Source organism: Camelus bactrianus, chromosome 6, assembly GCF_048773025.1.
Source record: "Camelus bactrianus isolate YW-2024 breed Bactrian camel chromosome 6, ASM4877302v1, whole genome shotgun sequence".
NCBI classification, from domain to species: Eukaryota; Metazoa; Chordata; class Mammalia; order Artiodactyla; family Camelidae; genus Camelus; species Camelus bactrianus.
Genome location: NC_133544.1, coordinates 90,766,030 through 90,780,333, shown reverse-complemented (window position 1 = coordinate 90,780,333; position 14,304 = coordinate 90,766,030). Strand labels below are relative to the sequence as shown.

The window sequence follows — 14,304 nt, the reverse complement described above, 5'->3', positions numbered from 1 at the left end:
CCCTCTTGACATTTAAAAATAAAAGTAGCATATTTTCATGACTTAAAAACAAAACCTCAAGCAGTACAGATAGGAACAAAATGAAAAGCAAATGTTTCTTGGTTTTAGATTTTAGATTCTCTCTGCCTGGGGACAGCTTCAGATATGTCCCTAAGAAGACTCCAGATTTAAGAATGAAAGAACATGTCAAGGGAAGCCTTGAATGTGGGAAAGGGCGATAACACACAACAGAATGCTCTTTGTAAAACTCACTCCTGGATATTCAGAGAAGGTGGCAGAAGAACAAAATGCTAGAAAGTGATGACCTGTTAGAAGGTCAGCATAGACAGGACAGCTTTAATGAGCTTATCTGAAGTTGTCACAGAGGCTGCAAAGGAAGGCTTCATCCTGTTTTTCAGGATTGGTGGAAACTTACGAACAAGGAGGCAGTGACATGCTTCCATCCACGCATGCGTAAAAAGTAAATCACAGAGATTATAGGGTCGGCTGACCATATCATAGTGAACTAAATGCATACTTTTTTTATGATTAGTTTTCTTGAGCCATTTTATAACACTTGCACAAGAATGATAAAAAGCTTTGGGCAACCTCTAAGATGTCCTTCTGGCAATGAGTTTTACGATATATACCAGCTAGACTTTCCTATTATCACACGTACGTATTAAATCAGAACTGGGAGCCACATCCTCCCACCATCCAGTAATAAATGGTAACATAGTAGTGTGTGTCTTGACCACTCATTTATAGTAAATCACAGTTCTGTTTCATCTCTGCTGACACTTTCCTTCCGCAGACCTTGAAAACGACAACACCGTCTAAGTCTCCGCATTTGCCGTGGGAACATGACTTTTTTATTTATAATGGAGTTGTAGACAAGACAGCCCCTGACTTCGCAGCATTCAAGGAACATTTCAGTTTGTCTTGGGGAAGTATTTTCTCTCTGTTGGAACACATCCAGAGGTTTCTCAGGGACTACGCGATACCAGAAGTCAAAATAAAAGGGAACAGTTTGGCAGCGCTCCTGCCAGAGTTTGAGCTCAAGAATAAACTTAGCAGACATGACCTCCTCTCAGTGTTAGAGAACCCGGTTCACATCCAGATGATGTTAAACCTGCCGGGGCAAAGGTACAAGGGCCAAGATGGAAAGACAGAGGCTGCCAGGAAGATCCAAGCCACGTGGAAATGCTACCGAGCCAGAAAACGCTTCCTCATTTACCGGCGGCAGAAGTGGGCGTCAGGAGTGATCGCCATCGCCTGGCTCTTACACTGCCACAAGGTCCGACTGAGGAAGCTCCTGAAGGAGTCACGTGAAAGACACCTGGAGAATTTCCGCATTCGAGCCAAGGTACGCAAGGCTGCCAGCTGTTAGGGCAGACCTCTTTTTCTAAACATTTCCTGCTTGAGCGATTGCAGTAAGTTGTCTCTTTATCTCCCCTTTCTCTCCCCAGCTCCCCTCCCCCTCCGCCTCCTTTGCCTCCACGCCCCTCAGTGTACAACGCACGGACCCTACATTTGTCCCTACGTCGTATTTTAGCCCTAATCAGGAATCTGGCTTTTGTGCCTGCAAAATCTGTCGCAATTTTTCTATGGGAAAAAAAGTCCCTTCACTTTGACTATGGTAGTTCTGTCAGAAAATCAATGTTTTAACTGCATTACCTTTTCTCCCTATATATACCTTCTGGCACTTTAATTCGCCAGGAAAAAAAAAAAAAATCCTCTCTTGTCTACATTGCTGTCACCACTTTGTCAGAAAGTATTTAAGTTTGCAGACAGCCTTTTAATTAGTGCTCACAATTTCATTTATGTTTGCTTTCTCTTTTTTTCATTCATATTCTGTTAATTAAGTGAGCTGCCTCTAATCTTCCCCTGCCAGTAGCATCATGTAGCCACCTAATTAAATTAATTGGGGAAGATGTTTTAAGTATGTAATTAAATCAATTAATATAATTTATGCCTGGCTTAACTGTACAGTGGAAAAACAGCTGAAGTTTGACTAGATGAATCCACTACAGCTTCCTGTCACTGATCAATGCTCTTCTTGATTTTTAGCATCTGGCAGCCAACTGGAATCGCATCAGGACCTCCAGGAGGACTATTATCCATATCCCATCATTAGGTATAACACTTTTGCCTGCAAATCTATCAGCAACCTCTATTACCCACCACATTATGGCTCCTTGATTGAGTTCAAGGAAGGCCCCTTGTTTTATTCAAATTGGTCTCGGCAGGAAAATGTTCTCGACATGATGAGAGTAATAACACAGGGCCCTCGCTCGAAACGGCGTTTAATTTGGGGATTAAGCAAATAAAGTCATTATGTGGGGGCTGCTATTCAGTGGAGAGGTGATTTGCTGTAATTCGCTTTCATCTGTATGAAATGAACTAAAAAGTTGTATTTTTTTCCCCCCTGAAATAACAGATAATGTTTTCGATCCTCTTTAATGATAGAACACAGGCTTGTGTGTGTTGTCGCTGTTACGCCAATAAGCCAGGATATTGCTTGTACACTGTTTTTAATCAAATGTGCAGTCAAAATGATAAGCTACATTCTCTGAAATTATTTAGTTCTAATTACGAGCAGATGGGATGCTTTATTTGCACCTAGGGCGCCTGAGCAAAAGGAAATGCTGTGTGAACAAGAATAATTAAGAAGTTGAATAGTGTTTTTTGCGCTTAAATAATCTGCAGTTTCATGTTAATTAGCACTAATGTAATTATTTAATTACATTTATGAATTGGGGAACTTAAAAGCTGTTGTCTGCAACACCGTGGTAAAACAGGTATGCCAGAGCGACGCTGGGAATTTCAGAAATGTGCACTGGAAGTTCTCGTAAAGCGTGAGCTACTGGCAGAACGTTTGCAATTTGTCTGCATACTTGTTTTGCTTTTTATCTACTTAGTGTGTTAAATATCCTTGGTGAGGCCAGATTTCCCAAGCTGACTTGGGAGAGTTTTGACAAACAGCAACTCAGTGAATCTTCGTATTACATATTAGCTCTTTGTTAAGGCCTTTTAAGTAGAGCAACTCATTTAGTGATCTATTGTAACAGAATTCTGAATTGCAATTTATTTGTGCTCCTGTGTGAGCATACGTGTTTGAGTACTTACGTACAGTATAAACACTAACACATTTAAACAATAATATGAAAAGCAAAGAGAAATTTTTAATAAACTCATAGATATAATTAAGATTGTATGTTAAGTTAATAAAATATTACCAGTAACAAAGTAATGCAAATTTCCCTAGATTTTAAAGAACTTAACATCTAAGTATTTACAGAAAAGTTAAGACACTTGAGTTGCATAGAGCCTTTAGGTTTGGTCTGTCTTATGACTCAGAAGAAATTAGTTCCTCCTTAGGGTGGAAGCGAGGTAAGACAGATCTGAAATTCATTCTAACTTAGGCTTTTGTTTTGGCGGGACTACTTTTGCACACAAGATTAGTTCACACACAGAAATTGCACTTGTAATTGATTGCAACCAGAGAGGCTAATTGCATACCCAATTGACTGGAGTCCTTAGAATAAGGTGCAAAAGCCTTTTGCTTCTGCAACTAATTGTGGACCTGACCTGATATGCCGGGCATTTTGTCTTGCAGTCTCTATTTTACTCAGAACTAGAAATAGAAATAAGAGCTCTACTTTGCAATGTTGACAAGCTCAAAGCTATTACAGACCCAATTTCCACAAACTTCTTCTCTCCCATACCTCCACTTCTGACTCTAAACCCCGAGGCAATCAGCCCTGCAGAGAAGTCTGATAGAAACAAGCCCAAAAGAGGTCAAATTATGAAAGTAATGGTTAGTAATATAAACTGAGCAATAAAAAAAAATCTTAAATGAAGATGTCTTAAAATTCCAAAAGGGTTTACTGAATATAAATTAGGTAGAAAAATAACCTGGACAGAAAGTAGAATTAGAAAGCATTATTTTAAAACTGATGTTAAAATTAGTTTTTTTTCTAGATTACACATACTCAGTTTAAATATGCTACTTATCATAAATAAATACATTACTTATTTAACAAATCTGAAGGTCTTCCCTATTGCAGGAATTTTGGCTGGTTAACAATATAATAACCCATTATAGACAAGTGAGAAAAATTGCTAATCATGTATTTTCTAAGAGATAAAAATAAGCTCAGATATTTTTCTCAACCGAGTATTTAAAAAACCCAATTACACGTTTTCACAGGAGAATAATACTTGGGCTTGATCAAATGGTATTTGCTTCTACCATCTATGCTTTAGGTTATGAAATGACTTGTGGATATTAAATTGGGTTTAAATACCATTAAACTGTCACGTGGTACCTATTCCACAGACATAACCATACCTGTTTTTTTTTTTTTTTAAATGATTATGGCGTACCTTTTTCTTATGTACCACTTCCCCTGGGAATACTTGAAGAAGACTTCAGTTAGCCACAACATGGCTACTTTGTCTCCTGCACCAGAGACTCGCCTACACAATTCATGAAAATTGAAGGGGATGAAAGAGAAGCAAAGTTTTTCTCTAAATACATGCTCCCCCCTCACCCCACCCTCAATCTATTCAATATAGTAGTTTTGTTTCCAGAGTTGAGAGGGATTCACTAATTGAAATCAGTTGTTAGGAATGGAAGGTTCAGGTGCACATTTAATACAAGATGCAGCCTTGTCCTCTTTTCATCTTTCCATAGGAAATGTGTGATCCATTCTGGTGTGGAATTAGCTCCACAAATAATTAATTACACTGTTCCACTAGACAATTGGGGCTGCACTAGGTTTATCTGAACCCTGAAAATGAATGCTTAGTAGCTGAAAACTGCATAATATATTACAGTTGTAGGCATTTGGTTATTTGTGTATACGGTGTTGCACACATCAGAGTCATTGCATTCTCCAAACCCACCATCACAGAAAGGATGGCCTTTCGATACTGTTTTTGACCACAGACTATCACATATTTAAAAATCTATGGCTTAATGATATGAACACGAAGGCAATTATACAGTGCAGAGTAACCGCCTCTTTGAAAGGAGAAATTATGAAACATGATTGGCTGTTACATATTTTGGGAAGTATTCCCAGATGTAACAAAAAGTTTTCGCTAGTTTTAACCAACAGGGGAGGTAGGATGCTGTTGATTAATTGTCCAAAGGAACAGACTGGTCTTCTAATTTTATAAGATGATAATGAGAAAGTTATCCTTTCCAGATTATATAGGCTGATGTCTTAACTGGATACCGCACATTTTTAATCATTTTTATTAATGAAATATAATTATAACAAAATAATCTACTGTGGTTCATAGCAGGCATAGAATACAAGGGTCTATTTTAAGCAAAGTTTATCAGTCAAATAGGAAAGAACTGCCACAGAGTCCCAATTCCTCTAGAAAAATCAGAGGTTTGAATAAAGACTACAAACTAATTCTGCTTCCAGTTTCTTTAGCCAAGTTACTTCCTCCACTTTTAATTTAACCCCTGTGCTTCTTTATTACAGTGCATCATTTGCTGCTACACTTAAACTCAGTGGCATTTAAAAATACATTGTTAAATGAGACGTGAGGAGTATGGGGCTCTGATGCCGTGAGCAGGTATATGAGGCCCCTGCCAGCCAATTAAGCTCCCAGTGATGTTTCCCCTCACTTCTCTCCCTCCTGTAAAATAAACATAGAGAATGTACTGAGGTGGGAGCTTCTCTTTTCTCTATATGATCTTTTATTTCATTGCCGGTTGATTTAATGGCTAAAAAGAACGTATACAGTTCAGCTTCATTTTTTTTCTGTCTGTGAATTATTTCAGCAAATTATCCTCGCGGTAACACAATTGGTGGCCTCCAAGATAACACGTTCCATAAAACTGGGGATCTTGTTATTAGGAGGTTCATGAAAATGTTTTTCTGTTGCTCTGTGCTGTCACAAAAGCCTAAAAGACAGAAAAACTGACTTTTATGCCCAACTACCATACCCCAAATGCTCCTGAGACAGTTACCTCCTTCCACCAGAAGGCAAGAACTGTGCTCACCTCCATCTGTGAACAGGGAAGGGTGGAGGACCACAGCCCAGAGGCTTATTTCTGGAATCACATTTTTACTGTGCCTCCAAGCACACTGGCACCCTTCTTCTCTCCGATTTTTGAGTTGACAACTCAAACACAGGATAGATTCTTGCTTCCATCTGAGGGCAGGGAAATCAGAACTTTCAGTCAAATCTTTGCAGTCTCCAGCATGTGTTTTGGCAAGTCGTGTGGAATCTTCAGCTGAGCTATGGTGTTGCCACACTAGGTCTTTGAAACAGATATACTGCCAAGATCTCCCAGACAGCAGTTACCAGAAAACCCAGATCTTTGGGGATCAGGAACAAAGTACACTTAAACTTTCAAATTTCTTTATAGCCCAAATTAAAATGAAAACATTTCTTTTCATCCATATTGTATTCATTCAAGTAATCCAAATCAACGCTCATTCACTGGTTAGATCAGGGTTGGCCCCATGACCCTGTAATATTAAATTACCCCGTTGGGCTTAAGCTAGATGAGGTTGTACCATATCTCCTTCATTCTCATAAAAAATATTAAAATTTTTGTTCAGCGGTTCTCAAATTTATACTTATATTATGACCATTGAGGACCCTAAAGACCATGGGTTTACATGAGTTACATCTGTATTTTGAGCACGTTAGAAACTAAAACTGAGAAACGTTAAAAAATATTTGTTTTAAAATAACAGTAGTAGGCATTTTACTAATGTCAACCTAAAAAAGCCAAATTTTTATTTAAAAAAAAAACTTCTATTTTCCCAAACAAACAAACAAACAAAACTTGATGAGAAGAGTGACACTGGTTGACAAGTTTGCAAATCTCTTAATAGAAGGTAGTTGGATTTCCATACCTATTTCTGCATTCAATCTGTTGCAGTATGTTGTTTTGGTTGAAGCATGAGAAGAAAGCCTGGTCTCACACAGATAAATATTTGGAAAAGGGAGGAATACTTTATACATTTTACAGCCTTTTCAGATAACTCTGTATATTTTTCTTTGATTTGATACCAAAACTCAATGAGGGTAACTCTTAAGTGTTAACTTGCAATGTGGAATCTGAAATCCTATCAATGAACTTTCTGTAGTTTTTGAGAGGATAATATTGAAAAGGGCTAATATCATCTTAGCATTATTTTGAAAAGAGTTTTTGACCTTCCAGACCCTTGGGATACCCCGCCCCCACCAGAGGGTCCCCAGACCAGGCTTTGAGAATCTCGCTTTCGTTGCATGCAGTGCTGTGCCAGCCACTGACAAAAAGTCTGAGCAACAGGAAGTCCTCACTCTTGAAGGGAAGGCTTACAGAACCATGCAGAAGCCGTTTGGCCAGTTCGAGAATGTTTTCAAGACTCAACAAAGATTTGAGGACCTCCTGTGTTTTCTGTGTCCTTATCACAAAATCCTCTAACCCTCAGCAGCCCCCAAAAAACAACTCTTGGTTTTCCTTTCATAAAATTGGCCCTGGACACACTATATAAATAGGCCTCTCTCTTGCTGTACCTCATCTCCTATCTCATTGTCTTGTGATTTCACACTTGCACAGGTAATTTAAAACCTGGGTGCAACCATGACGTCTAGATCACATTTCTCTAGATGACCGCCGTGTGCTGATGGGTAATCACTTGTGAAGTACGTTCACATGTTCCCTAGATTTTCACTATGAAAGTCCAAAGGTTAGCTAACGGTTAACTTTTTTATGAATTAAAGCAACTCAAGATTATTTCTACAATAATGTCGCTCTTGCCCAGCCTGCATCCGGTATGCTTTCTTGAGTAGAAGAGAAAGGGATGGGTTGACAGCTACTGTTGTTGTAAGCCTGCACACGCCCCCGAGGAGCGTGTGATGCACTTGAACGTCACCCATGAGGCGTTTCCAACTGGGAAAAGGCTGAGAACCGCTGGTCCATCAGACTGAGGCATGGACGACTGCCACCTCAGGCCATGGCGATCAGATGAATGACGACTATTTGGTAACTGGAAATCTACTATTAACCCTTCTCTGCCTTAGTTACCATTGTAAGGAAAAGGACTTGGAGACAAAATAAACTAGGAGCCAACCACAGAGCAATGAGCAAGAACTCAAGAATGCTTGATTCCACTGCAAGAGGAGGGGCCTGTCACAGAGGCACCCACCGTCCCGAGGACGCACGGTCACAGAGCGTGGCCTTGCTCGTGTTCTTGGGTTTCTGTGGGTGCTGTGAAGGAAAAGCCAACCCCAGCAGGACTAGTTTACTGGGTTGCAAAGAGGCAATTAGCATCATCTGATAGGAGTTTGTGTTGCAAGGGAGATAGGGATGGGAAAGGAGATGAAGGTGGAAATAAGGATGGACAAGTGATAGCCAGTAACCTTTTCTTTGGAGGAGGAGGAGGTAATTAGGTTTATTCATTTATTTACTTAGTGGGGGTACTGGGGATTGAACCCAGGACCTCACGCATGCTAGGCGTGCAGTCTGCCACTGAGTTATACCCGCCCCCTGCTGGGAACCGTTAATGAGCATCTTTGGCTCAACAGAAGACCAAAAATATGGCAGCTGGATAACTTCAGAGAAGTGGTGCTCAGGTCCGCTTCTTCGATGTGAAGCAGAGGCAGTAAGGTTTTGAGGAAAGATGAAATACTCCATCAAATCATGAATATTTTGCAGTTGAGGACGGCATAAGGAAAGAGGCTGTGTTCCTCTCTACAGAGATAAGGAAGAGAGAGCGCCCTTTTATGCCAGCGCTGTCTTATTCTATGCTAGAGAAAGCTACAAATCCCACTGACTGTGCTTTGGATTTCCCTGGAAGCTCTCCAGATCAGAGGACCCAATTTTATGGGCCTTGATAGGAGAGGAGGGAATTGTGGAAACACATGAGAGAAAGGGCTAAGAATTTAAAAGGCAGATTCTTTGAGCAGGATCTTCAGCCACATTCCATTCGCTCACTCGACTGGGGGTATAACAGTGTTCCTGCTCTCACGGGGCTTACAGTCTGGCGACAGGAGCCGGAGCGGTGCAGTGGGGAGGAGACGCGTACAGCGAAGGAGAACACGAGCAAGCAAAGAAGCGTGCAATGACAAAAATGAGGACAGTGCGGTGAAGAGCGAGTGCAAGGGAGTGACAGTGAGGGGAGGCTGAAAATCCTCTTAGGAAAGGGCGGTCAGGCGCACCTGATGGAGACTAGGGCCCGTCAGCCGTGTGAGCCAGAAGAACGGTACCTTGTTAGCTCGAATGATTTGTGCCACGTAAGGATAATAATGTCCCTACATTTCAGTGAAGGTCCTCATGAGGATTTAAGTCTGGCTCAGCTGAGGTTAGGAAAGACATAATAGTAATAGTAACAACAACACCTACTGAGCGCTGACTCTGAGCTCTTATTAGGGAGCTCGGCCCCTACCCATCTCTTCAGTTAGAGCTCAGAGAGAAGGACGTCTGAGGAGTGGTACTTCCCGGGAGGAAGGGAAGGTAGACAGTCATGTTAGCTTTCTATTGCCTTCTGACCTGTTACCACAAGCTTAATGGCTTAATACAACACAAATGTGTTACCTTGCAATAATAATTCTGTAGTTCAGAAGTAGGAAAGGGGTTAAAATCAGGGTACAGGCAGGGCTCCATCCCTTTCTGGAAGCTGTAGGGGGGAACCAGTTTCCTTACCCTTCCAGCTTCTAGAAGCCACACACAAAGGGATAAACAAGGAAAGTGCATCGCCCCCTTCCTCCATCTTTAAAGCCAGCAACATGGCACCTCTGTGCCTTTCTTCTGCGGTCACCTTTTCTCTCTCTCTACTCTTCTGCCTCCCTCTCCCACTTCTAAGGACCCTTGTGATGTCACTAGGTCCAGCCAAATAATCTGGGAGAATCTCCTTATTTTAAGGTTAGCTGATTAGTAACCTTCATTCCACTGGCAGTTTTATTTCCCCTTTGCCACGTAACCTAACGTATTCACAGGTTCCAGGGACTGGAGTGTGGACCTTTTTGGAGGGCCACTGGTCTGACAGCCTCAACACCTGAAAACAGAAGTGGGAAAGAGGTGAAGGCTCTCTGCCCCTTCTGCAGTTCTCCACTCACACTTGGAGAGTCACGTCTTCTCCCTTACTTGACGTAACCACGTTTGTCACGAGAGATAAATACGTAGTATCTGAACTGTACAATAATTTGTAGGTTTATGTGATCTTGAACAAGAGATACGGCACTTGCCCTGAAACCTCCTTACCTATAATGGGACAGGGTGGAAGTAGATGATCTCTCAAAACTCCTCCAGTGTTTCTAGACTCACCTTTGATGTGTCCAGATCTTTGCGGATTATATTCCTAAGCGTGATGTCTCATTGTCATTGGACATGTCTGCTGAGCTCCCCAAGGCCACACATCCTTGTTGCTAATTTAGGTCACGATTGTATTTAATATACGCTGCCAGCATTGATCAGGTCTTGTCACCTACGTTATCAACACACGCACTTTGTGGATGTACAAAACATAAGAATAAGTCTGACTTTTTAAAAAACTGACTCCCAACTTCTGCTCTGCTGATGGTAACGTGTCTTATGTTGTATCTTGCCCATCTGTTGCTTGTGACAATTTTTTGCTGTTATGAGCTTTGGAAGTGCTCATACCTTGTAACGTTAAAATACCTTCTGTTTACACCGCACTTTACAGTTTACAAAATGTTTTCCTATCTCTTACTTCACATATCCTCTATAACAATGCTCTAAGATTGTTAACATACAGTTCTTTAAAATGGGTGTATTTGTAGGGTTAACTGAGGAACCTGTTTTATCATAATCCTGCACAGACACTTTATACACATCCTTGATCAGTAGTAGCAGAGGAACTAAGCAATTTGTCGGAAAACTGACCTCAAGCACTTGATTGAAACACAGACTCGCGTGCTGCATATGTGGCAACAAAGTGATCAGACATCCTTTATATTTTAAATTGGACATCATCTTAATGAGCCATCTCACACTGCCTTTTATCTTTACTTTCGAAAGGAAATGCATTCATGAGATGCTCTCGGGCACTTTTCTTAATCATGCTTTATTCTCTAGGCATTTTTCTGCCTCCTTATAGTCTTGATATATAAGTTATTCACAATACATTTTCCTAAATAAGCATTTATCTGAATATAAATAGAATTATACATATGCAAAATCCCAAGAGTTACAATACTGCAACCACACATCAAGATGGCATTGTTAGCTGCCTATATTAGCTTTCTATATGGAACAGTTCCCAAAATTATTTTCGAAATTAATAATTTTTCAAAAATAATTCAAACAACCGACTTGCCCTTCTACTTCTTTCGTTCTTAAGTTCATTTGCATAAAGCAAAAGGGAGACTTGGAGATGAATTGTCAACTCATTTAATTTCCAGACGTTGTCTAGTGTTTAAATACCAACATCAAAGCAAAGAGCCAATTATCAGAGTTCATTTGATCTGAAGCCCTGTTGCCTGAATTGCTATAGTTTTCCTTCTGCTGAAAAGAAATCTGGGTCACATCTTGAAGATGTCGTTTTTAAAATCACTCTTACCTACAGCACTTTAACTTGAAACATGTGTTTGGGCTCGCTAACCACAAGGAGGCATTGAAGCATCTCTTCCAAATGTGAAAGGTAATTTTAGTTGTGTGTTTTTTTTTTTAAAGTTGCATCTACAGTTGCTGAATTTCCTGTAAGCAATTATACCTGCTTGTGAGGATGCATGCCTTTTGAGTTGGTGTTTTGATCTGCTTTTTTTTTTTTTTTTTAACCCCTGAAATATCAACAGAAAATGTTCTGGTGTTGCGGAAGATTTTTGGACAATAGTGATCCACACGTGTTCTCCTTCTGCTGTTCCAATGGACACGAAGGAAAAGGGTGGGACTTTTATTCGTACTGACAAGTAATTGCGCTAACCTTTATTGCCCTTTAAGGTTAAAAGTTCTTTTGACTGTGTGAGCAGAAGCATATTTCTTTGGTGTATAGAATTACTTAAATTCATACTCCCGACAGTAAGGGGTTTATCTGAAATCTGTGTGTCAGTTTAGAATAATTTCAGGACACTTCTTCAAAATGCCACATCAGAAGCATAAAAAGCCAAAATAGTTTTTTTTTTTTTTAACCTGAGCACAATTTTCTTACGTACTGTTTGGAACATTCATGTTAAATGTCCGAAACTTTTCCCATGTTTCTATAAAATCCGGATTCCTAGCAGCTTTGCTGGTACTGAAAAATATGAACCCCTCTGGTGCAGAATATCTTCTTTTGGCATATCTTATAGAAGAATGCTTAGTCCCCTGAGAAGCAAGGGCCTCAATCTTAGGAGTTAGTTTCTGCAAGATGCTTCAGAGACAGTTCTTTCCTAAAAATATGGACAGTGACACTGTGGAACCCTAGTGTGCCATTTTGCCAAACTGATCTGCTCTTTCTGAGTTGTGACGTCTGGTTTGCCTTTTAGGATATTCCCAGCCTGTGCGACAAAACATTGCCGACTTAAACACGCAGCAGAACATGCAGCTGGGGAGGCTGTGTGACATCTTAGGTACAGTAAATACTTTTACACAAATGACTCTGGAATGTTTATCATGATTAAATGTTAAGTAAATGTTCTTTCTTTTCTTTTCTTTTCTTTTCTCTTTCCTCTATTGCACTTCAGTGGTTTCTACCTAGCCAGGTTTTTTAATGTTCTTTTTTTTTTTTTTTTTTTGCCTTTTTCTTCCCTTTACAAGGAAAAAGCTTAGATTTCTAATCAATCGCAGGGCAATTGAATGTTTTGCTTTAAAGAACAGTTTTAGAGTGAAGTCAACTTGAATAAACCAATGACATTTTTAACCAACTTACTTGGGTAATTTTCTAAATTCTCTTTGCTGCAGGTTTGGATAAGGATTTTTCTCCTATAGCCCCATCATTTACTGAATCTGGCAGCGAGTGAGGTCAACATTTTCAGTTTGTGTCAATATTGTCTATTACATTATCTGAGGAATGGGTGGACAGTATCTGAAATGAAAAGCATTGTGTTTTCATTATAAAAATAAGAGAGAAATGAAGATAGATTTTTAAAAGAAGCTTTTCTTTAAATATATATTGTCTAGTTATGAGAAAGCAGGAGGTGCCTAGTGGAGGGAATTCTTAGAAATACAGACCTTGAGTGATAGATAAATCTTTGTACAAGCCAAGTTCCAGTGTTACTGGTTTGGTCAGTTCTGAATCAGACACCAACCTAGGGCCAGAAAGAAGGATACAAGAAAAGAATGCAGGGGCTTTGGTTGATGCTGTTTGAAGTGAGCCTTAAAGAATGAAGATTTGAAAGGCTAAGCAATAATACTGAGTCAGCATGGGAGGTGTCGGCCAAAACTTCAGGGTTAGACAAAAGCGAGGCTTATTTTTCAGTTACCAAATAAGAACTTCTTTTTTTTGTTAAAATATAATTGCTTTGGCCCTTATTTAAGCAAAACAAGGAAGAATTTTAAATGATCGATGACCAACTTAGCTGGCTCCCTGGAATGACATACTTTACATGATTCATATATATTTCAGCATCATTATTATTTTATAAATTCCATTTGGTAACAAAAATACATCCGTACTAGAAATTTACAGTGTCCCAAAATAATAATAATGTAATTGCTTTAATCTATTATCCAGGCACTAATACTGTTTTTCAGCCTTACAAAAAAATTTTTTTAATGACTTAAGATTGATTTGTTAGTGCTGAGCTGTTTCAACTACAAACCTGACTGGGTAGAAACCACTGAAGTGCAGCAGAGGGCAGACTTCGCTCTAATTTATTTGATTAATTTTTTTCCTTTAGCTTTTTATAAACCCTTCTATATATAGTCCAAACCATCACCAAAGAAGTTCTTTACAAAAGATCCTCATTATTAGAGAAGACTTGACATTATTAGGCTTCTATTTTAGATAATTCAATAGCTCAGTCTATGTCTACCTGCAGTGGAAAATTCTGCTAATACGAACATTTCGGAAAGAGTAGGAACTAAATGCCTTTTCTTGGTACACTATCTTCACGATGTAACATTGCGATTCTAAAATCTCTTCAAGAGAAGTAATGAAAGTTTAGAAAAAAGTTAGAAAATAGAAAAAGTACTTGTTTGTGACATAAATGTAGGAAAAAGTAGGAAAATTAGTAATAATTTTGGAGAAGATTAAATATCTTCTTTAATTCCACTAATTCCTAGTAAAGGGTGTTGATTTTTCTGCTTATTTAAAGGAAACAAAGGTAATCTGATTACCTTGGTAAGACTTGTTATTCTGAACGTTGGCTGTGAAGTCAGGGTGTCAGGTGGGGAGACCCCAATGGCTAGCATTTTCAATTCCT

General features: G+C 39.5%; 1 protein-coding gene across 1 annotated transcript in view; it reads left to right on the top strand.

The window, feature by feature from the left end:
* IQCH (IQ motif containing H) overlaps window positions 1-14,304 on the top strand; it is a 120,726-nt gene that overhangs the window by 25,009 nt on the left and 81,413 nt on the right. The window contains exons 3-5 of the mRNA XM_074366593.1: window positions 794-1,345; window positions 2,050-2,116; window positions 12,427-12,510. Of these exons, the coding sequence (XP_074222694.1) occupies window positions 794-1,345; window positions 2,050-2,116; window positions 12,427-12,510 (703 nt within the window). The remainder of the gene's footprint in view (window positions 1-793; window positions 1,346-2,049; window positions 2,117-12,426; window positions 12,511-14,304) is intronic.